General features: G+C 36.5%; 4 protein-coding genes and 1 long non-coding RNA gene across 8 annotated transcripts; all 5 read left to right on the top strand.

Annotated features, from left to right (window-relative positions):
* The first annotated feature begins 1,829 nt into the window (after positions 1-1,829).
* LOC148918172 (Wound-responsive family protein) lies at positions 1,830-2,425 on the top strand. Its single transcript, XM_089051364.1, has one exon. It carries the CDS (start codon positions 1,938-1,940, stop codon positions 2,202-2,204), a length of 267 nt encoding a protein of 88 aa, XP_088907490.1. The 5' UTR covers positions 1,830-1,937; the 3' UTR covers positions 2,205-2,425.
* A 1,286-nt stretch (positions 2,426-3,711) lies between these two features.
* On the top strand, positions 3,712-4,511 carry LOC148918171 (secreted LysM effector LysM1-like). Its single transcript, XM_089051140.1, has 2 exons — positions 3,712-4,047; positions 4,176-4,511. The coding sequence occupies exons 1-2, from the start codon at positions 3,942-3,944 to the stop codon at positions 4,364-4,366; spliced, it is 297 nt and encodes a 98-aa protein (XP_088907266.1). The 5' UTR covers positions 3,712-3,941; the 3' UTR covers positions 4,367-4,511.
* A 5,720-nt stretch (positions 4,512-10,231) lies between these two features.
* LOC103329514 (uncharacterized) lies at positions 10,232-12,515 on the top strand. Of its 4 annotated transcripts, none has more exons than XR_513915.3 (4): positions 10,232-10,791; positions 11,126-11,871; positions 12,013-12,048; positions 12,224-12,515. It is a non-coding gene; the product is annotated as an uncharacterized LOC103329514 (long non-coding RNA). The 4 variants fall into 4 exon arrangements; XR_016125803.1 differs by having other exon boundaries at positions 10,993-11,871; XR_016125802.1 differs by having other exon boundaries at positions 10,232-11,541; positions 11,796-11,871.
* A 614-nt stretch (positions 12,516-13,129) lies between these two features.
* On the top strand, positions 13,130-13,778 carry LOC148918170 (secreted LysM effector LysM1-like). Its single transcript, XM_089051319.1, has 2 exons — positions 13,130-13,451; positions 13,582-13,778. Exons 1-2 carry the CDS (start codon positions 13,346-13,348, stop codon positions 13,770-13,772), a joined length of 297 nt encoding a protein of 98 aa, XP_088907445.1. The 5' UTR covers positions 13,130-13,345; the 3' UTR covers positions 13,773-13,778.
* A 3,471-nt stretch (positions 13,779-17,249) lies between these two features.
* LOC148918169 (secreted LysM effector LysM1-like) lies at positions 17,250-17,799 on the top strand. The gene is made up of 2 exons (XM_089051295.1): positions 17,250-17,399; positions 17,530-17,799. Exons 1-2 carry the CDS (start codon positions 17,294-17,296, stop codon positions 17,718-17,720), a joined length of 297 nt encoding a protein of 98 aa, XP_088907421.1. The 5' UTR covers positions 17,250-17,293; the 3' UTR covers positions 17,721-17,799.
* Positions 17,800-25,107: the final 7,308 nt, after the last annotated feature.

Here is a 25,107-nt window from a genome sequence, read left to right as displayed (position 1 = left end):
ACCCTATATTTTGAAACTTGAGATGACGATGCCGTACAACTGTTAACCAAAATGTGTCTCCGAATTGGTATGCTACATCAGCGTGATGTACACCGTACAAGGTACAACAAAAACCGTCTCGGATTCATATGAAGAACTATGAATTATGGAAATGTTGTCGGCCTAGTTTCAATCAAAAGAAGAAAAACGGTAGCCGTTCGATTCCGTAATTGCATCCAATCTCATCCGTCGAAAATGGTATAAATCTAACTACTCACTAGAAACAAAACAGAATTAGTTTATTATTCATTGTAATTTGTAACGCCGAAGACGCCAGGATAAATAGAAGAAGAGTCCAGAGCCCGCTGCAGGGGACCCCACAGCAGCACGTGATGGCCATGCCTGGCCCATGAGAGAGTGATCACCCAATGGCGCCAAAACGCATAAAAGAGGCCCTACGCGCTCACGTGTCCCTCTCCCTCCTCCATATCAAATCATTTCCCATCACTATCGAAAAGACAAAATTGCCCCTGAAGCGACAACTTACTATTATACGACGATAAGTCGTAGAAGACGACGACGTGTGGGCAGGCCGGCCCCATGCTGAAGAGGACATATGCGTAATAGTCCAATAGAGAGAGAGAGAGACACACACACACACACACACGAATTGGATCCATGACGCTGAGTCATCCGATGTCCTCTGAGTATTCGGATAAGCTCGACACCTGTTCTCGCTCATAGGCTCTCCTTCTCTTCGTCTCTCTTTTATATCGTTGTTTCTCGCGATAACTCTAGCCCCATTTTATCTATAATTTGCAGAATTATTGTAAGCAAACTTTCTTTGTCAATCTCCTATAATTAAAGATATCTAATTACTACTTTAATCCTAGTCTTTGTTTTGAGCTACTTTAGTCTAATTGAAGTTGGAAGTAACAGATTTTATAATATCTCGTCAACATCAAAGAAAGGGAAATATAACAACTAGAAAATTAAATAATTTGTATTAATTTTTTGGTCAATAGAAAGTTGAATTTTAGAGTTAAGATGGCATTTTGTTAGAATGGGAAATATTATTAGATCAACAATTAATTATTAATTATATATATAATGTAAAAAGCAGAGAATGATAAAATATTCAAAATACAAAAAAATATCTTCGATTAATGCAAATATTAATAATTGAAATTATTAATTAATTGAGAATATTATGATAAATTCACATTTTTTATACTAAAAAAAATTGAAATAAAAAAAAATTTAAATAATGAATCCTATTTTTATTGAACATAACTACTCATTATCTTTTTGAATTCTAAAATAATTTTAAATTTTTTTTAAAAAAGAGCATCTCACAGGTATGTACGAAAAAGTTAGTATATAATTGAGTCATCAAATTTTAAAACTAAAGGTTAACATCAAATTTATTTCTCTTGATTCAATGATTCAATCATTCACTTATTTTCTATTTAATCAATTAGAAATGGAGTCAAATCAAACTTGAAGAAAAGGTTGAAAATGTGAAAAGAGACAAATTCACTGATGTAATTCAATTTTGCGTAATTTCATTATCTTATAAAAGAAAAACACATTATCTACTTACACATATCAAATTCTCGAGAAATTGAGGAGAAAATCAAATTGCGGAGTCTGGACACAATCAAACATCAAAATTATCGATACCTCCAATCCAAAGAATTGAGAAAACGCCAAAAGAAGCTGGGCCACCACGCCCAACCAGTCAGCACTTTTCTACCAAAACCATTTCCGCTCTCAGAAAAACCAGTGGTTTTTCACCAAACCCGGATTCATTTCCTTCCATCTTTCCCTATAAATTAACGCCACTGTCCCCTTAACTCACTCTTACAGACTTCACAAACACCAAAAACAACAGCAAAAGCAATAACAACCCTTAATTTCAATTTCAGTTTCAGAGTTTCAGAGTCTAGAAATCGAAGATGAACCATTTGAACAGAGTTTGGATGGCGGCGAGCGTGGCCGTGGTGCAGGGCCCTGCCGACCAGGGGCCTAAGTGGACATCCGGTCTTAAATCCTTCCAGCTAAGCAGGAGGAGATGCTTGGGTGGTGCCGGGGACGCTTCGGATCTCCGCCCATTGTCCGGCGCAGTCGGGTCGGGTTTCTCCCAAGTTTGTGAGGAGAGACGGAACCAGGCCGACGAGTCTATCCAAAAAGTCATGTACTTGAACTGCTGGGGTCAGGGCTGAGATCGCCGGCGATTGGAATTTTCCGGCGAAGAATGATTGGAGTTTTTAACTCGGGAGTTGCCGTTGACTCTCGGAGGGGTGTGGTTGGGTTAAATTGAAACGGGTAACTCCACGATTGAGTTGACGCGGATGGAATCTTTCCTTGTAAATTGTACAGAAAATCTTAAATTGTGGAGATTTAGAGGAAAACCATGAATAATAGATGGGACCTTTTATTTTCATATCTTTATTTTTTATTTTTTTATTTAAATTTCGTGAAAGGAACTTTCAATTGATCAACCAAAAAAATAAAAAATAAAAAAAATTACAAAACCCAAGTTCATGTTACAAATTAAAATTTACATAACTGAATAAAATGAATTGACTAACCCTAAAAGTTTTCACAAAATATGTAAATGTTGTTGATTAACAAGTGTTTTCCATTTAAAATCGTTTATATTGTAAAATAACAGTAGTAAACATGTCAAATTATACTATGGGCCTATAAAATTTTTTTTTATACTATGGGCTTTAGATTAAAAAAAACTTAACATTGGCTAGGCACATTGGGCCATGAGCAATCAAATAACGTAAGACAGATATAGAAGACGAATATAGAATTAACTTATATATAACGTTTAGGTGAGACAGATATAGAATTCTTCCTTGCTAAGTAGGAAGCTACTTCACTGGGCACCAATTGAGCACCAATTGAGAATTCTTAGGTAAACTACTTATATCTCTATTTGTTTCTCCACTTGAAATTGTAACCACAAGCAGGCAATTTTATTTCTCTTATATTTCAACTGTTTTTTTATTCACTTGAAATGTGACCATAAGAGTAATAAGTTCAATTCTTTGTTCGAGTAATCATTTGTTTTAGATTAATTCAAATGTCACCACCGTAAAGAAATATATTTCAATACTTAAGATGCCCCTTATGTACAAAGTTTTGGACTCCACCACATAACCGAGACAAAGCCGCAAGGAATATATACAGGAATGGCCTATTAAGGAAAAGTAAAGAAACCAGCACAAAAACAAAACTGCCGACACCACCGCTGAGAAGACAGAGGCAGAGTGTTGAGGGGCTCATTAAAAGCACCTTACTATAAAGAATTGTCATGAAAACGCCCCAGCCATGACAATCCCAAAATAGTAGTATCATGGACCCTCTTGTGGCTGTCAAAGGCCAGCCACCGCCGCCATCAACCTTACCATTCTTAGCCCTTAGTTCAAGAACTTACACAGCTTTGTTTCATCGGGACTGAAGGCTAAATCAGCGAGGCACATGGCCTGACATAAGAGTGGGAAATGCTGGCCACGTTTGGAATGTATTTGCCATTGAAAATATTTAAAAAAAAAGAGAAATGACATACCGCTACCGTCAGTAAATTTTAAAAAAAAATCATAGTTAACCAAAGTTTGTTAATTCACGTTCCATTTTAAATTATTTTTTAGTGTCATTGTTAATTGTATCATTCTGTACACCAAATTATACCATCGCCTACGGTGAACAATCCAATGCATCTATAAACGGCCATGCTCCACATAGACTGAGATTAAATTGTTCCTATTGGTAATAAATCTCATGGCAAACAAATGGAGAAGCCGGCCCTCTTGAATCAAGGGAATCATCGTAAACAATGTTCCAAGCTGGCTCTCTCTATATATATAGACTCCTAGCAACTCTTTTACAGCACAACCCAAGAAACACACAGTTTATACTTCATACTCAGAGGAAGAAGGTGAATAAAAATGGCCAAGGCTGGTAGCAAAATGGCACTAGTTCTTAACTTGATTCTAGTGCTCTCTCTTGTTCTAATGATTTCCACAGCTGAGAGTAGACAACTTGGCACTAACAGTAAGAATTATTATCTTAACTTAATTCCTTATTTCCCTTTAAATGATTTCTTTTTAGTTTCACATCAATATATATGAAGAAAAAAATTGTTAGTTTTTCATATCTAATACATGCATTCATGTTTGCAGTTGGATTTGGAGGGAAAAAACCTGCCGCAGTTTGCGTTGCAGTTTATGGTGCACAGGAGGGTGATACGTGTACTTCTGTTAGCGAGACGTTCAATTTGAGTCTTGATTTCTTCCTTTCTATCAACCCTAATATCAACTGCGACGACTTCTTTGTGGGTCAATGGCTTTGTACTGCAGGGAGTGCCAACTGAGCTGCAAGTTGCAACAAATATTGATCATGGTCAATTGAGGAAACACTTAATTGCGCTAATAAAGAGGATGAGAGCTGTGTGATGTCCTCCCAATGTATTTTCATTACATTGTCAATTAAAGATGGACAATTGTTATTATTGGCCATCAGTGTTTAGTGGTGTTTTATGGTTTCCTTCCTCACCTTGTCATAACTATGGTGATTAGGGAGAATGGGGAAGAAGCTCAAGCTTTGAATTTCTGAAATTTTGAATAATGAAGTATTACATTCTGTTTGATTACTAACAATTAGTTCGATATAGCTAATTCGAACAAAAATAAAAACACACGTAATAGTTATGTTCATTTGCATGTATCATGTTGAAGAAAAATATGAACTTCCCAACATAATTTTACCACAACTAATTAAATAATGCGGTTTTATTATTTTAGGTTCGACCCATCCAAGATGCAGTGTCTCTTAATTATTATCTCTTGCTTCAAGGGAACACCTTTTGAATCCATCATAAAGAAACATAACGTGTGTATTTGGTTTTGCAGCTACTCCCAAGTCCAACCTCAGGGTCCTTACATATCTCTTGCAAGAATCAAGCCACTCATAGTTCAAAGATTTGCAATGAATAAATGACTCGTTGCAAAAAGGAGAATTTGAATGAATTTGATTGAAAAAGTGTTTGAGTGAATTTAGCTGAATAAACTAGGGATATGATTTTGATGTGCGTTTGGGGTGAATTTGGATAAGAATAAACCAAAGATTCTGTTTGGATTTGAGATTTGGAGAATTTGGTTGATGTAACCAGAGATTCAAATTTGATTGCGGTTGCGGCTATTCATGCTTATTCTTTTCAGGAGTCAACCTCTTAGAAAGGCCTTGGGTTGACTACTCATGAAAAGGCAAAGACATTCAGGGCGTTGCATGCTTATTCTTTTCTACCTTGCCTTGACACTATCTGAGGTTTTGTGCTCAACTAGGATAAATTGTCACTTGGAGGGTGCCTAAAATTCCTAATCAGCGGTTCCTCTCCAAAATTCAAGATTGGGTATGAGGAATTAAGCGAGCAGACAACAAAAGGAAATGGGAGAAAACGCTTTTTTCGTGAAGGAGTTTCAAAATATATATGTGTGAATGCTCCTATCTGTATATGTATGTATATGTATATGCATAAATGTATATGTATGCGGTAACAAGATGAAGAAATAGGAGAAGAAATAAAGGAACGATGCTTACTATGCCTTTGATTGTGTTTTTTTCCAGCAGCTTGTCAAAATCGAGAGAAAAGGGAACTGCCTTGCAATTTTCTCTCCGAGTTGCTCCACGCTCTGCAAAGTGACCTTGCTAAGCCTGGCCTTTGATGAATTGAAGGAGAAGTCCAAGAAATTTGGGGTTTTTTAAAGGAGAACGGTAGCCCCTCCCAGTGGTTGCGAGCGGTTTCCCTGTGCTTAACCAACTAGCGGTTATGGATGGCGCCCCTCAGTGATTTCTCGTTTTCAAGACTTGGGTGTGAGAGAGAACTAGCAAAAATCGAAAGAAGAAGGCAAGTGGTTTTGGTTTCGCACGCACAGAAGAAAGAAATCAGAAAAGAAAAGGAGAAAGAAAGGAAAAGAAAGAAAATAAAATAAAACAAATTTTGATGGAAGCGCTTACCTTGGGGAACGTAAAAGACTGCTGGAAGATAATCATGGCAACACACAAGCAGGAAACGAGAAGGTCATGTAACCAATGTGGATTTGATTTTTCCTTTTGGGCTGATTATTTGGTTCATCTCAATATCTGTTCATGGCCCCAATAATCAAGGGGGCTAATGTTGAGGCCCAAAAATTCAAGGACTAAGCCCGGGTTTATCCTTAGCCCAACATATAATTGAACGCAAAGGGAGCTCAATCGGGACATAAGAGGATTTGTAAGACGCACCAGTGCAAGCCATAGGCCACGTGTCATGCCAAGCAAGCATGCGCAAAAAGGCCAAAAATGTACCGATTCTATAAATCCTCACTTATTAATTTATACAACGTTATGCGGCCCAATCATAGCTTATAATAACGTGATGAAATTCGAGCACGAGCATGCTAAACAAACAGGCAATGCCATGTGAAGGATTGCTATTTTAATACCAAGCCATGCTACAGGCTTAAGTGGGCCCAAGCCACGTAATTACCCAAGGCTTGCTGAGAAGGTTGTGGTATGGACAGGAACAAGCATTCACAAGGCCTATTTAGAGTTCGAAGGATGAAAGTTTTAGGCTGCTTGGGAGCATTAAAACTCAAGCCCATTCCTCGGGCCCAAACACATGGGTAGCATAAGAGAGGGAGAAAAGTGATCCAATGCCTTAGGAGAATATCTAATAGTCTGCTGCAATACTTAGACAAACCCACATTAGTAAAATGCGCAAAATATAACAAATAAGCTATTTCCCACAGCTTGACAAAAACCCATTGAATGCTGGAAATAGTACTTCAATAACCCAATACTGTACGCAAAGCCCAGCCCAGTGCCTTGTACTAGCATCGTATTCCACCTTTGTTAGGACTCCAAAATGGTCGACCAGGAGCCATGGTAGGGACCAAAGGAAATCCATATATGTAGGAAGAATACCCATTGGACAAAAGACTCCACCATTCTCTTTTCCTCTACAAGCTTTGTTTTGAAAATCAGGAAAGAAAGTGGGTGGCGCCTCACCCTTATGGAGAGGTCCAGCTACATAAAACTCTTGGAACCCCAAAGGGCTCATGACCCATGAGCCTTGGTTAGGAAAATTTCACCAAATATGATTGAATGGAAAGAAGCAAAGGACAAGGAATGAGGAGGTTAGATAAAATTAGGGGTTCTAAGTGCCTATAAAAGATAGCTTCCTCTATCTAGCAAAACAATCATCCAGAGCATGACTAAGCTTTGTCAAGCAACTGGAATTTACTCAAGACACCCTATCTTCTTCTTCAATTGTTTTCCCTCTTCCTAAGATAGAAATCTTCCTAATTTTCCTCTTCCCCATTTTGAACTTTTGCTCTCTGTAAGAAATTCATGTTTTTTTCTCTCTCTCTCTCTCAAATTGCTAAACTTGTGAAACTTTAGCTCCAATGCCACAAGCTCCTCAAGCTAAGTCACTTATCAATTTGTTATGTTCATTTGGCTATTGTTGAAAAGAGCCTAAGAGTGTTTTTCTAGAGTTTCTGCAAACTTTTCAAAAACTCTTTTGGGAGCCGGGTTCTTGAACTCAGATACTGGGGGAATTTTGTTTGTCTTCCTCTTACAGCAGCTCAAGCCCATTCGTTAGGCTGCTGGAACAAAAAGACCCCTACAATGGGATCAAACCAACGTAGTTCGGAATTTTAGAAATTAATGGGTAAGTGTGGCCTAATAGTTTAGAATTTGTGTCTTTGAGACAATTTGGAGACTTTCATAGGTAGATGACCTATGGGAAAAATTGGAAATTAATGGGTAAGTGTGGTCCACTAATTGGGAATTTGTGTTTGAGATATTTGAATTTAATCTCATTGAAATTTGCATAGGTAGATGACCTACGGGAAAATTGGATGGCTTTGTTCCATTTTTCTTATTGTCAATGTCCAAGAACAATAATGAGCAATTTTGATTAACCCACTAATTTTCTAAAATTGACATTTGCATTTGGACCCAAATATGGCCATGAGGACTTTTAAAATTGATCAATTAACCATATAATAGGTAATTTGGGGCTCCGTAAATTTAACGGGTAATTATTTAGGTAACCCATTAAATATTTTGGGCTTTTGAGAATTAATGGGCAAATATTTTTGACAACTCATTAATCTATTTCGGGCCTTTGATATTTGAAATCGATTAGCCCATGAACAAGGAATCCAAATCATAAGGACTGCGGGTTGCAGCTATCAATTGAGCCAAACCGATAGCTAAGAGTTTGCTTGCAACAAGGCTTGCAACTCCTATATCTACTCGGAGTAGTTGAGATCAATCCAAGTTGTGATACTCCTATATCCATTTGGAGTACTTGAGATTAACGCAAATATCTCACCATAAATCTTCGACCTTTTAAAAGACCAAATAAAAGCTTTAAAAAAAACAAACAAACAATCGATGCACCGCGGGCTGTGAGAGAAACCAACAAACAAGTTCGCTATTTTTTTTTTCACTTCCCATTTTCTTGTCTTTAGAGAGAAGTGAAGGATATCAAGAATAGACCATGCGACATGGCGCCCACAACTCCATTCTTTTCTTTGTTCTAACACAGCAACACAAATTCAAAACCTTGTTGCCATCTCTTCTTATTTCTGTACAACCCAAATTGGGTTTCTCCTAAAGCCATACGGCCTTAACAATTTCCCCCCCCCCCCCTTCTTTTCTTTTTTGTTTGTTTGTTTTCTTTCTTGTTTTCTTGGAAGGCAGCTAACTTCTTTCTTCTTTTTCTTTTGATGCAGTGTACTCAAATAGAAAAACAAATTGATACAACTTTCTCAAATAGAGAGGTAGATAATTGGTCAGAGTGTCCAAGAGGTAGAGGTATAGCCCCTTTTTTTATTTGCATCTGCACCTTTGCTTCAATTCTTTTTTTCTTTGCTGCACTTGGTGGTAGAGAATTAACTTCTCATTTTTCATTTGCAGCTTATTCAGGCAGAGAGGTTCTGGATTTCTCACGTATGGATTTTTTACATCCAAATAATTTCAAGGTTACTCACCCATGAATTTGCATCCAAATAATTTTGGGGTTTCTCACCCATGGATTTGCATCCAAGTAATTTCAGATTTTTCCACCCATGGATTTATGGCATGCTATGCCTAACATAGAAAAGAAAATAGAGGTGACAGTATATATGTAGCAATTTTTTTTCTCTTCTTTGCACTGCTCTAATTTCTCCAGCAGTCTTTTTAATCTATCGACAGCTTCCCCCTTTTCTTTTCTTTTCTTTTCTTTTTTATGTTGTAGCCTTTTTATAGGCCAACTGGATAAGACTCCCTTGAACAAATAACACTTTTGAATTTCAAATAAGTGCTGATCAGATTCAGCCTCTCGTTTCAGTGTGTAAACCTACTAATTATGCTCAAGTTGCTTCTGATCCCCATTGGCAACTTGCCATGAAAGCCGAGTTAGATGCATTGCAACTCAATCGTACTTGGACACTTGTTCCTTTACCTCCTGGTCACAAACCCATTGGCTGCAAATGGATTTATAAAATCAAATACAATTCAGATGGTTCCAAATTTCAAAGTTCCCTATTTATATTTATGTTTTTCTTCTCTCTCTTTTTCACATTATTGCTACCCCTCCTAAATCTCTTTTATTGTCTTCTTTTGACTCTAAATTTTGTAATAATAAATTACAATTCAAATTTTTTTAGTACGCAAAATACATTTAATTTGAATCAATTAATATTTTTTGCTTGTATTAATGATGAATAAATAGGTAATGTGATATATAAAATAATGGAATATATTAATTAAATTTAGGGATTTTGTATCAAGTAAAAAATTAATTCAAATGTCACGACTATAATGAAAAATATTTTAATATTTAAGATGCTCCCTCTGTACAAAGTTTCTGACTCCGCCATCACTGAGAAGATACCAAGCACAAAAACAAAACTGCCGACACCACTGCTGAGAAGACAGACGCAGAGTGTAGAGGGGCTCATGAAAAGCACCTTACTTACTATAAAGAATTGTCATGAAAACGCCCCTACCATGACAATCCCAGCCGAAGGACTACTACAATTTAGTTAAACCACGACTCAAAATAGATGACGGTTCACTTTAAAACTGTCGTCGTGTTTCAAAAGACGACGGTTTTACAAAACCGTTGTAATATATCATCTTATACAACCCTAAAATGGATTGCTTTTTAAAACATGGCGCTTGTCAATTAACAAGCGTCGTCTTTTAAAACACACTAAACAAAAGGAACAGCTTAAGTGAATTCGAGCTCGACCTAAAATTCAGATTTCCCCATCCATGTGAAAACCTTATCTCTCCCTTCTTGAAACCTCTTGAGCTCTTCTCTCTCCTTCCTTGAAACCCTATATGAAACACTCTCTTTCTCTCCTTTCTACTCCTCATACGTGCCTACCAGCCACTGACGCCATGGACGCCGCGATGCCATCAACACAGAGACGCCATCAACACAGCGACGGCGTCGACGCCATCGTCTTCTTCGCATCAGTCATCACCAGCCGCCATCGATGCCATCTTCATCCCAGACTTCGTTGACACTTGCAAACTGATGTCGTGAGGTCAACGCCACCACCAAGAAGACATACAACCTCTTCGACAGAAAAGAAATCAGAGAGACAGAGGTGAAGAGGTGAAGAGGTGACGGTCATCGTCTGTCTCTCGATGGCTCTCTCTTGCCGGAGCTCTCTTTCTTGTTGTCTCTCTCTAGCTCACTCGATCTCTCTTGTTGGCTGGCTCCATGAGAGCCTCCCTTCCTCCATTCCACAGGTAACAACTCTCCTTCTCTTAGGATTATTTTCTATAATTTTTTATGAATCAATTTCTATATCCCTAATATGATTTAGGGTTAAAATATTTGGGTGTTTAATTGTAGATTATCTGGGCAAATTGTTATATATTTTTAAATATTTTCGATTTATATAGAAAATAAGGCAATTTTTTGGTTTTTTTTTTTTTTTTCGATTTTAGGGATTTATATATGTGTGCATCAGAAAGGTGAGAATCTACAAAATGTAACTTCTATCGTTATGCTCTTCAAAATTTTGTTTGACTTATATATGTCCCATGATCTTAGTCCCCTATTTATGAATTTGGTATCCAGAAAAGGCCTTATCTTCTCAAAGCTGAAAGACTTTAACCATGGTACCCTCCATCTTCTCTCTACTGCTCCTCTACCCCTGCATTGGTATTCTCCAAATTCCACAGTCCTGTAAATGCAAAGTTTTGATGAGCTTCAATACTGTTCAATTTCATTTGTACTTAATTGATGTGTGACATCGTTGAAATGGGTTTATCCACCACTGTCTCTACATAAAGTTTTTAAGTTTGTTTAGATTATTAAGAATTCATATTTTTCTTGTTATATTTCTTTAGCATGCTGGATTGACACTTCTATATTGATAGTTTGCACTTATCTGGTCCGCGCTGTGAAGGACAAGAGGCTCCAGGTTAAGGGACCCGTGAGAATGCCAACCAAGGTTTCGCACATTACCACCAGGAAGTCCCCTTGTGGTGAACGTATGTTTCATTGTGAAATGTTCTTGTTGTTAACTTATGGCTTGATGCTTTATGGGCAAGGCAAGGCTTATGGCTTATGGCTTTTATAGCCATTTACTCAGAGTTGGGAGTTCTCTTGTTTGTGCCAAGTTACATAAGTAAACTTTGTTGCTTATTGTGGCCTATTCATGATTGACCAGTTATTGAAGCACAGTGTCTCTGCATTTGCATTTTAAAGGGTTATGTATCTTTAAAATTTTGCTTGTGATTTACAGGTACCAACACATGGGACAAATTTTGTTTTCGTTAAAGCTTATAACTTCTATCTGCTTGGTTGTGAGAATTTGAAAGGTGAGTGAAGTTTCACCAATTCTATGGTTGTGTTGTGTTTCTCTTATTTAGTGTTGGATAATATGTTGTTGTTGGACAAAAGACCAAGCACTTGATCTTTTACCCATAACCCATCTTATTTCTTGTATGTTTTTTTTACAGGCTTCTCCTTAATTTAATTCTTTGTACAGAAAACATGTGAGTGTCTCTGCCTTGAGTCTGGATATCCAATCTTTTGTTTTGTGCTGTCATGGTGGGAAATAGGCCATGTAGTGTGTGTTTACTTGATTAGTGGCTTCGAGACAATAGAGTGACTTCTATTATTATATGGATTGTATATCTCACTATTACATTATTTTGGCTTGTTAAGCAGTTTCCTATGCCAAGGAAGTGGTTCTAATGAAGCTACTGCTAGCGCGGGGGAAGTAGTGTTAGTTCAACCTGCAATTAAATGCAGGGGGAAAGTGGTGATGATGAAGGTATAGCTCTATATACATATGGAGAACTTGACTAGAAGGATAATTAGGTATAGGAATTTTGGTGTATTATTGTAATTAGGCTTGCCACTTGTAGCTAGTGGCCCTAGAGTACTTTCATTTTTTAGATTTTATTTTGTTCTATTGTACTCTTGATATTCTATTTATGAAAGAAACAATTTTTTAGTATATATGTGTGGCGTAGGTAATAGCATATTTGAGTATATATTTCTGATACCATTGGAAACAAGAAAAAAAAAGAAGCTAAAATGTAAAATTACTACGTCAATTTTACAGTTAATAGACCACAGTTTTGTTGAAAAAAACCGTCGTCTTAGAGTTAATAGACTACAATATTTCAAGAAACCGTTGTCTTCACAATTAATAGACGACGGTTTTTTAACAAACCCGACGTCTTTGGATATAATAAATGATAGTTCTTTCAAAAAAAAAAATAGTCGTCTTTACATCTAATAGACGACGGTTTTGAGTAAAAGCGTTGTCTTTACAAATAATAGACAACGGGGATTTACCGTCGTGGTTTTATGCATCAAAAGATGTCGGTCGATTTCACGACGGTTAAAAAACCGGATATACGACGGTGGATTACCGTTGTCTATTGCAATTTTTGTAGTAGCGGGCCAGCCACCACCGCCATCAACCTTACCATTCTTAGCCCTCAGTTCAAGAACTTACACAGCTTTGTTTCATCGGGACTGAGGGCTAAATCAGCGAGGCACATGGCCTGACATAAGAGTGGGAAATGCTGGCCACGTTTGGTATGTATTTGCCATTGAAAATATTTTTTTTAGTGTCATTGTTAAGACAGCGGTGGTATACAGTAGAGTAAGACGGAGAAGCAAATGGAGAAGCCGGCCCTCTTGAATCAAAGGAATCATAGTAAACAATGTTCCAAGCTGGCTCTCTCTATATATATAGACTCCTAGCAACTCTTTTACAGCACAACCCAAGAAACACACAGTTTATACTTCATACTCAGAGGAAGAAGGTGAATAAAAATGGCCAAGGCTGGTAGCAAAATTCCACTAATTCTTAACGTGATTCTGGTGCTCTCTCTTGTTCTAATGATTTCCATAGCTGAGAGTAGACAACTTGGCACTAACAGTAAGAATTATTATCTTAACTTAATTCCTTATTTCCCTTTAAATGATTTCTTTTTAGTTTCACATCAATATATATATGAAGAAAAAAATTGTTAGTTTTTCATATCTAATACATGCATTCATGTTTGCAGCTGGATTTGGAGGGAAAAAACCTGTCGCAGTTTGCTTTGCAGTTTATGGTGCACAGGAGGGTGATACGTGTACTTCTATTAGCGAGACGTTCAATTTGAGTCTTGATTTCTTCCTTTCTATCAACCCTAATATCAACTGCGACGACTTCTTTGTGGGTCAATGGCTTTGTACTGCAGGGAGTGCCAACTGAGCTGCAAGTTGCAACAGATATTGATCATGGTCAATTGGGGAAACACTTAATTGCACTAATAAAGAGGATGAGAGCTGTGATGTCCTCCCAATGTATTTTCATTACTTTGTCAATTAATGATGGACAATTGTTATTATTGGTCATCAGTGTTTAGTGGTGTTTTATGGTTTCTTGTTATGGTTTCTTTCCTCACCTTGTCATAACTACGGTGATTAGGGAGAATGGGGAAGAAGCTCAAGCTTTGATTTTCGGAAATTTTGAATAATGAAGTATTACATTTAGTTTGATTACTAACAATTAGTTCGATACAGCTAATTCGAACAAAAATAAAAACACACGTAATAGTTATGTTCATTTGCATGTATCATGTTGAAGAGAAATGTGAACCTCTCAACATAATTTTACCACCACTAATTAAATAATGAGGTTTTATTATTTTAGATTTGACCCATTCGAGACACAGTGTATCTTAATTACAAGCCCTTGCTTCAAGGGAACACCCTTTGATTCCATCATAAAGAAACAGAACGTGTGTATTTGGTTTTCCGGCTACTCCCAAGTCCAACCTCATGGTGCTTACGTATCTCTTGCAAGAATCAAGTCATCACTTATAGTTCAAAGATTTGCAATGAATAAATGACTTATTGCAAAAAGGAGAATTTCAATGAATTTGATTGAAAAAGTGTTTGAATGAATTTAGCTGAATAAACTAGGGATTTGATTTTGATGTGTGTTTGGGGTGAATTTGGTTAAGAATAAACCAGAGATTCTCTTTGGATTTGAGATTTGAAGAATTTGGTTTATGTAACCAGAGATTCAAATTTGGTTGTGGATTCGTCTATTAAGATGCTAGACTGTTTACTTACCCTTCATGGGGTCAAACCAACGTAGTTCGGAATTTTGCAAATTAATGGGTAAGTGTGGCCCAATAGTTTAAAATTTGTGTCTTTGAGACAATTTGGAGATTTTCATAGGTAGATGACTTATGGGAAAAATTGGAAATTAATAGGTAAGTGTGGCCCACTAATTGGGAATTTGTGTTTGAGATATTTGAATTTAATCTCATTGAAATTTGCATGGGTGGATGACCCACAGAAAAATTGGAAGGCTTTATGCCATTTTTCTTATTGTCAATGTCTAAGAAAAAGAATGAGCAATTTTGATGAACTCACTAATTTTCTAAAATTGACATTTACATTTGGACCCAAGTATGGCTATGAGGACTTTTAAAAATGATCAAATATCCGTATAATAGGCAATTTGGGCATTTGTAAATTTGATGGGTAACTATTTAGGTAACCCATTAAATATTTTGGGCTTTTGAGAATTAATGGGTAAATATTTTTGACAACCCATTAATATATTTCGGGCCTTTGATATTTGAAATCGATTAGCCCATGAACAAGGAATCCAAATCATAAGGACTGCGGTTGGCAGCTATCAATTTAGCCAAACCAATAGCTAAGAGTTTGCTTGCAACTCCCATATCTACTCGGAGTAGTTGAGATCAATCCAAGTTGTGACACTCCTATATCCATCTGGAATACTTGAGATTAACTCAAATATCTCACCATAAATCTTCGACCTTTTAAAAGACCAAATAAAAGCTTTAAAAAAAACAAACAAACAATCGATGCACCACGGGCAGCGAGAGAAACCAACAGACAAGTTCGCTATTTTTTTTTCACTTCCCATTTTCTTGTCTTCAAGAGAAGCGAAGGATATCAAGAATAGACCATGCGGCATGGCCCCCACAACTCCATTCTTTTCTTTGTTCGAACATAGCAACACAAATTCAAAACCTTGTTGCCATCTCTTCTTGTTTTTGTTTGTTTGTTTTCTTTCTTGTTTTCTTGGAAGGCTACTAACTTCTTTTTTTTTTGGATGCAGTGTACTCATATAGAAAAAGAAATTGATACAACTTTCTCAAATAGAGAGGGAGATAATTGGTTAGAGTGTTCAAGAGGTAGAGGTATAACCCCTTTTTTTATTTGCATCTGCACCTTTGCTTCAATTCTTTTTTCTTTGCTGCACTTGGTGGTAGAGAATTAACTTCTCATGTTTCATTTGTAGCTTATTCAGGCAAAGAGAAGGAGAACTAATAGGACAAAAGTAAAGACCTATTTCATTTGCTAATTGTCATGGATCTTTGAACCCATTTTTCTAGATTTCTTTCATCCATAGAGGTTCTGGGTTTCTCACTCTGGATTTTTGTACATCCAATTAATTTCAGAGTTACTCACCCATGGATTTGCATCCAAATAATTTCAGGGTTTTTCACCTATGAATTTTCATCCAAGTAATTTCAGAGTTTTTCACCCATGGATTTATGGCATGCTATGCCTAACATAGAAAAGAAAATAGAGGTGACAGCATACCTGTAGCAATTTCTTTCTTTTCTTTGCACTACTCTAATTTCTCCAAGTCTTTTTTAATCTATCGACAGCTTCCTCCTTTTTTTTTTTTTTTTCTTTTCTGTTGTAGCCTTTTTATAGGCCAATTGGATAAGACTCCCTTGAAGAAATAATACTTTTAAATTTCAAATAAGTGCTGATCAAATTCAGCCTCTCGTTTCAAGAACATGTGAGCCTACTAATTATGCTCAAGCTGCTTTTGATCCCCATTGGCAACTTGCCATGAAGCTGAGTTGGATGCATTGCAACTCAATTGTACTTGGACGCTTGTTCCTTTACCGCTTGGTCACAAACCCATTGGCTGCAAATGGGTTTATAAAATCGAATACAATATAGATCGTTCCAAATTTCAAAGTTCCCTTTTTATTTTTATGTTTTTCTTCTCTCTCTTTTTCACATTATTGCTACCCTCCTAAATCTCTTTTACTGTCTTCTTTTGACTCTAAATTTTGTAATAATGAACTACAATTCAAATTTTTTTAGTACGCAAAATACATTTAATTTGAATTAAATATAAAATTAATTCAAATGTCACCACTATAAATAAAAATATTTCAATATTTAGATGCCCCCTCTGTACAAAGTTTATGACTCCGCCACCACTGAGAAGATACTAGCACAAAAACAAAACTGCCGACACCACCGCTGAGAACACAGAGGCAGAGTGTAGAGGGGCTCATGAAAAGCACCTTACTTACTATAAAGAATTGTCATGAAAACGCTCCTACCATGACAATCCCAGCCAAAGGCCAGCCGCTCCACCGCCATCAACCTTACCATTCTTAGCCCTCAGTTCAAGAACTTACACAGCTTTGTTTCATCAGTAAAATTTTTTTAAAAAAGAAAATCATAATTAACCAAGGTTTGTTAATTCACTTTCCATTTTAAATTATTCTTTAGTGTCATTGTTAAGACAGCGGTGGTATACAGTAGAGTAAGACGGAGAAGCAAATGGAGAAGCCGGCCCTCTTGAATCAAAGGAATCATAGTAAACAATGTTCCAAGCTGGCTCTCTCTATATATATAGACTCCAAGCAACTCTTTTACAGCCCAACCCAAGAAACACACAGTTTATACTTCATACTCAGAGGAAGAAGGTGAATAAAAATGGCCAAGGCTGGTAGCAAAATGGCACTAATTCTTAACGTGATTCTAGTGCTCTCTCTTGTTCTAATGATTTCCATAGCTGAGAGTAGACAACTTGGCACTAACAGTAAGAATTATTATCTTAACTTAATTCCTTATTTCCCTTTAAATGATTTCTTTTTAGTTTCACGTCAATATATATATGAAGAAAAAAATTGTTAGTTTTTCATATCTAATACATGCATTCATGTTTGCAGCTGGATTTGGAGGGAAAAAACCTGCCGCAGTTTGCTTTGCAGTTTATGGTGCACAGGAGGGTGATACGTGTACTTCTGTTAGCGAGATGTTCAATTTGAGTTTTGATTTCTTCCTTTCTATCAACCCTAATATCAACTGCGACGACTTCTTTGTGGGTCAATGGCTTTGTACTGCAGGGAGTGCCAACTGAGCTGCAAGTTGCAACAGATATTGATCATGGTCAATTGGGGAAACACTTAATTGCACCAATAAAGAGGATGAGAGCTGTGATGTCCTCCCAATGTATTTTCATTACTTTGTCAATTAATGATGGACAATTGTTATATTATTGGTCATCAGTGTTTAGTGGTGTTTTATGGTTTCTTGTTATGGTTTCTTTCCTCACCTTGTCATAACTATGGTGATTGGGGAGAATGGGGAAGAAGCTTAAGCTTTGATTTTCTGAAATTTTGAATAATGAAGTATTACATTCTGTTTGATTACTGACAATTAGTTCGATACAGCTAATCTGAACAAAAATAAAAACACACGTAATATAGTTATGTTCATTTGCATGGTTCATGTTCATTCTCTTTGAATACTTTTATTTGGAATAGTTCTATTTAAAAATTCAACTTACCTACATGTAAAAAATTTCAATCTAATTGTCACATATCACAATTGTCCGCAAAAATTCACAAACAACCCTTATAGGCAAGAAAACATTAAAAAAGAATACACAAATGTTATCCATATTCAAAATGCATGGGTGTGCTCGATCGGTGTCTCAAAGAAGAAATATGGCTCAACATTGTGATTTTGTGAAGAGGCTGCTGTGGAGGCTGATGGCTATAGAGTTGTAGACTTGTTAATCTCTCTAGTTTTAGAAAAGTTAGTAATAACTAAACTGGATGATTTTAAGTAGTTAGGGGATTAGGTCCACTGTGGCTGTTAGCACTTATATGAAATTTCAATCTAATTGTCACATATCATAACTGTTGCTAAGAACTCCAAAACAACCTGCCAAACAAGAAAAACAATTTAAAACAATACATCTGTAAAAACTAATGGTCAAGAACAGTATTAATCTCCCAGTTTGAATTATATAATTCATTTATTTAAAGAAAAATTAGGTATTAGACATAATTAAGTAACTTTACTAATTAGTATTTGAGATATTAGGTATTTTTGTTTGGGTTTTAATAGCTAGGAAATACTTGTTATTTTGGAATAGGCCAAAGAGGAGGGCCAGATTCTTTGGGCCAGCTTAAAATAATAACTGAAAAGACAATGCTATCATTTTTCTTAAAAAGTCTGGCCCAACTTTAAAACTTACAAAATAAATGACTTTTTTACCCATGTCTGTTGCTATTCTCTTTCATTTTCGTTTGGCTTGACTTTTTGGAGCTCTGGTTCGTTTAGCTGCAATTGAAGCTTCGATTTTCTGATAGGTTTTCGTTCTATTTTCTTTGTTTTTCTGTTTTATTTTGATTATGTTTTGTGTTATTTAGATTTATCTTTATGTTTTGGGTGTAATTTTGCTTTTGCATGCAAAATCAAGGTCAGTTTTGGCGTGCCATTTTCTGTGCTCTGGTTCGATCTTAGTTCTGCTATTTCGAGCTCAATTTTGTGGCGTACGATTTTGTATCTTCTTCATTTTGTGATCATATTTGATTTTGAGCTAATGTTTGGTTGGGGAGATTTTTTTGGTAGTCCTTGATGTTGAGGTATGAGTACTTGTGAACCTTTTTTCGTTTATATCGACTTATATGTTTTCGGAATTTAGTTTTAATACTTTGATCGTGGCTTTTCCTTTTGGTTTCTATTTTAAGTTTTTTTATTTTCTGTCATAAACTGCATTGCGGTTTCTATTTGTTGTAGTTTCTTGTTTCATAAATTGCATTGCAAATGTATGGGAATGTTACAACTGCTTATGGACTTGAATTTGTTTTGAACTTAGTTTTAGTACTTTGATCATGAATTTTCCTTTTTGTTTCTATTCAAATTTGAGCATATGTTTTCTCATAAAGTGCACTACAGTTTCCGTTTATTTCAGTTTTTTTATCAAAAATTGCAATTTCCTGTTCCATATTTTGATTTCAGAATAATTTTTGCTATTCTATGGGAATGTTACAACTACTTATGGACTTAATTATGTTTTGAACTTAGTTTTAGTATTTTTTATCATGGCTTTGCCTTTTGGTTTCTTTTCACACTTGAGCAGATTTGTTTTCATAAACTGAACTGCAGTTTTTTCATCAGAAACTGTAGTGTAGTTTTTTGTTTCATAATTCGATTTCATACTAATATTTTCAAGTCTATGGTAATGTTACAACTGCTCATCTACATTATTTACTTATTCGAATTGTTTTCTGTTTTTGTTTGTTGTTTTGTTTGCATTTTCAAGGCTAATGGAGGTTTGTGTCTTATTCTTGGCTATTGTTGGTTTTGAGCTTCATTCTTTTGTGGTGACATTTCTTGTGCCATTTGTGATCTGAAACAAGAAGGGATGAAAACACAATTAGGACAAGTAGAGATAAACTACAAGGAAGAAGTATAAATAGTTGAGTAGAAAATAGAAAACAGAAATTGCAATGCAGTTGTGGTTCATTGCATTGCATTAACGGAAACCGCAATACAAAAAACAAAAATATTTGATGCTCTTCCTCTTTTAAAAGGAGCAATCCAAAATGCAAAACATCAGACGTAATAGAAATATAATAGGAGCAACCCAAAACACAACATAAAATATATATCAACTTGACATGAAATGGAAAGATTAGCAAAGTCAAAACCAAAACTAAACCCAAAACCTAAACTACATTGCAGAATGAAGAATGAACAGTAGGTTAAATCTCTAAAATCCTTAATCCCTTATAAATGAAGGCAAAACCTAAACCAAGAGTAGTTGTGAATCCAAAGAGTCGTCCATTTTTCCAAAGGGGGCATGCATAATGAACAGTAGCTAAAATCTCTAGAATCCTTAATCCCTGAAAACGAAGGCAAATTTGTGTTAGACCGTTGATTTTCTTACCTTTTTTTTTTCGAGAGTGAGAATAGGCTTTGATGGTTTGGTGGTCATCGTTGGTGGTCGCCGTCGTTGGTGGTCATTGTTGATGCAAATGGTTTAGCATGGAACGATCGTCTATGAGATTTTTGGGAATAGTGTGAAGGAAACTGTGGAAAGGCAATTTCTCGAGGTGAAGGCGAATGGTCGCACAAATGGGTTAGCGTTCAATTTGAGTAGATGTCGTTTCGGGTTTAGTTTTTGTTGTTCTGATGTCATTTTACTGATCCATATACAGCTGTAAGTTTTGGTTTAAAATTAAATCTTGAAATTTGAAAATAATGGCATATTTTGTAATTTTGATGTATATTATGGTAAAAGTAGGTACTATATTTTGGCATTTGGCTTTCCTAATGCTGAAATTGAATTCCTATTTACCTAAATAGTAAACTATATTGTGTGTGAAAACTAAAGCTCCCTTTATTTAATTGCTTCCAATATCTCATGATTCAACTATATTAAGTCCATACATAAACTAAACTAAACAAACTGGTGAAATAATACACGAAAGCTATATTTATAGCATACTATCACACGCAAAATGTGGATAGTCAATACCATATTAACAATGTCTTACAACTTTAGGCATGCCACATAAATGATATAAAGGATATCATGCAATTTTATCAAGTGTGTCACTCCATACTTTGATACTATACAAAGACGTTCAAGTTGATACTATGGCCTGCAGTGTCTAGTGCTTAATATATTTAAGTTTTGTGAACCGGCCACATTGTTCCTCACATATACTGAGCGATAGAAAATGAGCCTCTAAATCTCATTGCAAACAAATCTAGTAATTATAATTAAAACATGCAGAAGCCGGCCCTCTTGAACCAAGGGAATCAAAGTTACAATGTTCCAAGTTCCCTATCACAAACTTTGTTTCTTTTTGTGGGCTTTCCTCTATAAATATATAGAGAAAAGCACAACCTAAAGAAACACAGAGTTTTTACTGTATTATATATACTCAGAGAAACAAGTGCAAATGGCAAAGAATAGCAGCAAAGTGGCAATCATGAACTTGATTTTACTGCTCTCTCTTCTTCTAATGGTTTCCATGGCTGAGAGTAGACAACTTGGCAGTAAGAATTCTTCCCAACTTAATTCCTTATTTTCCTTTAAACTTATTTCTTAGTTGTTCATATTTAATACTTGCGTTAATGTTTGTTGCAGTTGGATTTGGAAAGCAAGAAACTAGCAACCCCAATATCAATTGCGATTCAGTTTACGGTGCAGAGGAGGGTGATACATGTGGTTCTGTTATTGAAAAGTTCAATTTGAGTTCTGATTTCTTCCTCTCTATCAACCCTAATATCAATTGCGACAGCTTCTTTGTGGGTCAATGGCTTTGTACTCAAGGCACTGTGAACTGAGCTGCAAGTTGCAAAAAATTGATCATGTTCGATTGAGGAAATATATATAATTAATTGTAGGAATAAAGAGGATGGACTTTGCTGTTCTCCAAACGCCTCCTCCAGTAATTGATCAGTGTTTAATGCAATATTAGTCTACATGGCTGAAGCAATTTGTTATCTTTCAAAGAACAGAGCCCCTGTTCTGGCTCTGCAACTCACTGTGTTCGGTGACTCAGAAGAATAAGAAATGTTGCCAAGTGTTTTTAACACTCCCATTTAAGTAAAATGTTGGCAAGTGATTTTTACACATGCATTATTATTCCATTATTTTCAAGGAGTATCAACGGTCAAAAACAAGGGAAAGAAAATGGGGGTGTAAAAAGTAAAAGGAAAGCCCTAGAAAGAAATAGCCAGCCACCAAGTAAACTTTGACCTATGTCTATAAATAGTATTTTAGTCCAGTAAAACAGTAAAAACTACACGCTTTGTCGTCTCCAATTTTTCTGCGCCGCTTTTCCAAACCCTAGCCGCCATGGCAACCCAATCGGTGAGCTTGTCCACCGTGCTTCTCAAATCACTGGGCCTAATGATCTCTCATTGCTCACTCCACTTCTTCTTGTTGCTCGTTCCCCACGCTTTCAAGCTCTCCACAGTTTTCTACCCAGCTTTGCTTAAAGCCGTCGCCAAACCAGTCCGCCAGATACTATTTCTCACAACTCCTCCTCCTCCTCCTCCTCCTCCTACTTCTCAGCCTCAAAATACCCAATCAGCCATTTTTGGTTTGGTCGTCTTCCTGGCTTTAGACATCATCCCCTATCTCTGCGTAGTGGGATCCGCCACCAACAGCGCGCTTCGCGGGCTCCATGGCCTACCCGCTGCTGTGAACTCCGGCATGTCTTGGGTTCTTCCTCTGGTGTTCACACGCGTGCTTTCCCTGATGCAGATTGCGTCGTCCTCCTCACTGTTCCGGCTGTTGCTGGATTTGATGGTCCCTGTTATTGGCCCGTATTTCACTGCGTTCTTGGGTTTGTTTTTTCTGATGGTCTTACAGAACCGTGACTTGATGTGGAGCCTAGCTCCGGCCGTGGTGGTGGCAGAGTCGAAATTGGGTCAGGATGCCCTAGAGAGGAGCAGCGGGTTGGTAAGACAAAGGGGGCTGAAAAGAGTTGTGTGGTGTTTAATGGGGTTTTATGTGTTTGCCACTTGGGGGTTGGGGATTTTGTGGATGAAGTCGGAGGGGGCAGCTAGTTTACTGCGGAGTTGGCATTGGGCCTCCTTGCTTCATTCTTGCTTCTGTGGCACACGGTGGCAGTCACTGTGTTGTATTGCATAGCTTGTGAGGGTGAAGAAGAGGCTGATGGCGATGTGAAGTTGACAATTGAAGATGATGATTAGGGTTAGGGTTTAGACTTTAGGGCTGTTGACCAAAGTTCCTAACTTTCTATGGTTAGACCAAAAAGGGTAAATAAATAAAAAAACTTCATATGATAGCTTAGTAGTTATGCGATCAATGTAATAGGTGTTGACAAAAGAAAAGAGATGAATGTAATGAGTTGTATCTGAAAAAATTAACCAGCTCCATTTAAATGGACTTAAGTTTCTCTCTATTTCTCTTTGGGCATTCTGTTCTTTCCAAGAATCCAGGCTCATTTTGCACAAGCAGCAAACTGATGATTTGGTTTAACAACAATTGTGCATTTTTGTGAGGTCTGTTTAGAACCTCACTAAATGTAATAATGAGAGATCTAACACAAGCCACCTACGATTCGTATTTTTCTTTGAAAAATCGTATAGCCGCATGGCTATACCTTTTTTTACACGTGGCGTCTGATCTCTGCAGGGACCTTTTAAAAAAAATAAATAAAAATCGTACAGCCGGACGGCTATACTCTGTTTTCAATTTGTGTTTTAAAACCCGTATGGCCGCACGGCTATACTATTTTACACGTTGAATATAATGTATTTAAATAGGATAGCCGCCGGCTATACTACCTTTTTTTTTTTTTTTTTTTTTTTGGAAAAATCGTATAGCGGGACAGCTGTACTTTTTTTTTTACATGTGGCGTGTAATCTATGGAGGGTCCTTTTACAAAAATATATAAATAAAAATAGTACCGCCGGACAGCTATACCCTGTTTTTCAATGTTTTTTTAAAAAGGTATAGCCGTTCGGCTATACTATTTTACACGTGCACTTTTCACACATGTATAGCCGTGCGGCTATACTATGATTTTTATAAAAAATAGTATAGCCGGACGGCTATATGGTTGTGACACGTGGCTTCTAATCTTTGGAGGGTCCTTTTTTAAAAAAAATAAAAATTGTACAGCCGCTCGGCTATACTTAGTTTAAATCAGTACAGCCGCACGGCGATACTGTACCTTTTAAATATAATGTATTTAAATAGTATAGCCGGACGGCTAGACTACTTGAGCTTATATTTTCATCTGTAGAGGGGTTTCGCAACAGTTGCAGCAATTACTTCAAACCATCAAACGATCTCATATCAATTATCAAGATAATTCAAGGCTGTAACAAGAAACTAAAATTATGCGCTTTTGCTCACACAAGTTGTGTTTTTTTAGCACAAGTTTTGGAATTCATGCAACTGAAGTCAGGAGTCCCTACAAGATACATATACAGGCTAAAAGACAAGCAAGCAAGCAACCCATTTCCCTTATCAGCTAAAGTGACGAGCTCAGGACATTTTTGAAGGAATCCACGGATGACAACCAAAAATAAACAGAACATTTCGGAAAGAGCAAAAACTCAGATAGGAGAATATACAGAAAATATAAAGAGTAATCTCATCCCCTAAACACTAAACAGAGTTCTTACTAAAAACTTACAAGTAATGACATATACTTAAAGCAATAATGGCTGTGATTATGTCTAAAAACAAACTTACCATGTCCCTTAATTTGGTTCTTGTGCTTTGCCTTTCCGTCATCATCTCCTTTGCTGAGGGCAAACAACCAGGCAGTAAGTTTTGCAAGATTAGAATTTTAATTATCTAGTTATAGCTGATAATCAATCTTTGGTCTTCTTTTATATTTCCTTTTGTGTTTGAATTTTCTTTTGAATTTTTAATGGTGCAGTTGGGTTTCATGTGAAAGCCACTCCAAGATGCCAAAAGTTTATGGGGGTAGAAGCTGGTGATACTTGCAATGGGA

Source organism: Prunus mume, linkage group LG4 (assembly GCF_029339155.1).
Source record: "Prunus mume cultivar Tortuosa linkage group LG4, ASM2933915v1, whole genome shotgun sequence".
NCBI lineage: Eukaryota > Viridiplantae > Streptophyta > Magnoliopsida > Rosales > Rosaceae > Prunus > Prunus mume.
Note: the sequence above shows the minus strand (reverse complement) of the source record. Positions and strands in the feature narration are given on the sequence as shown.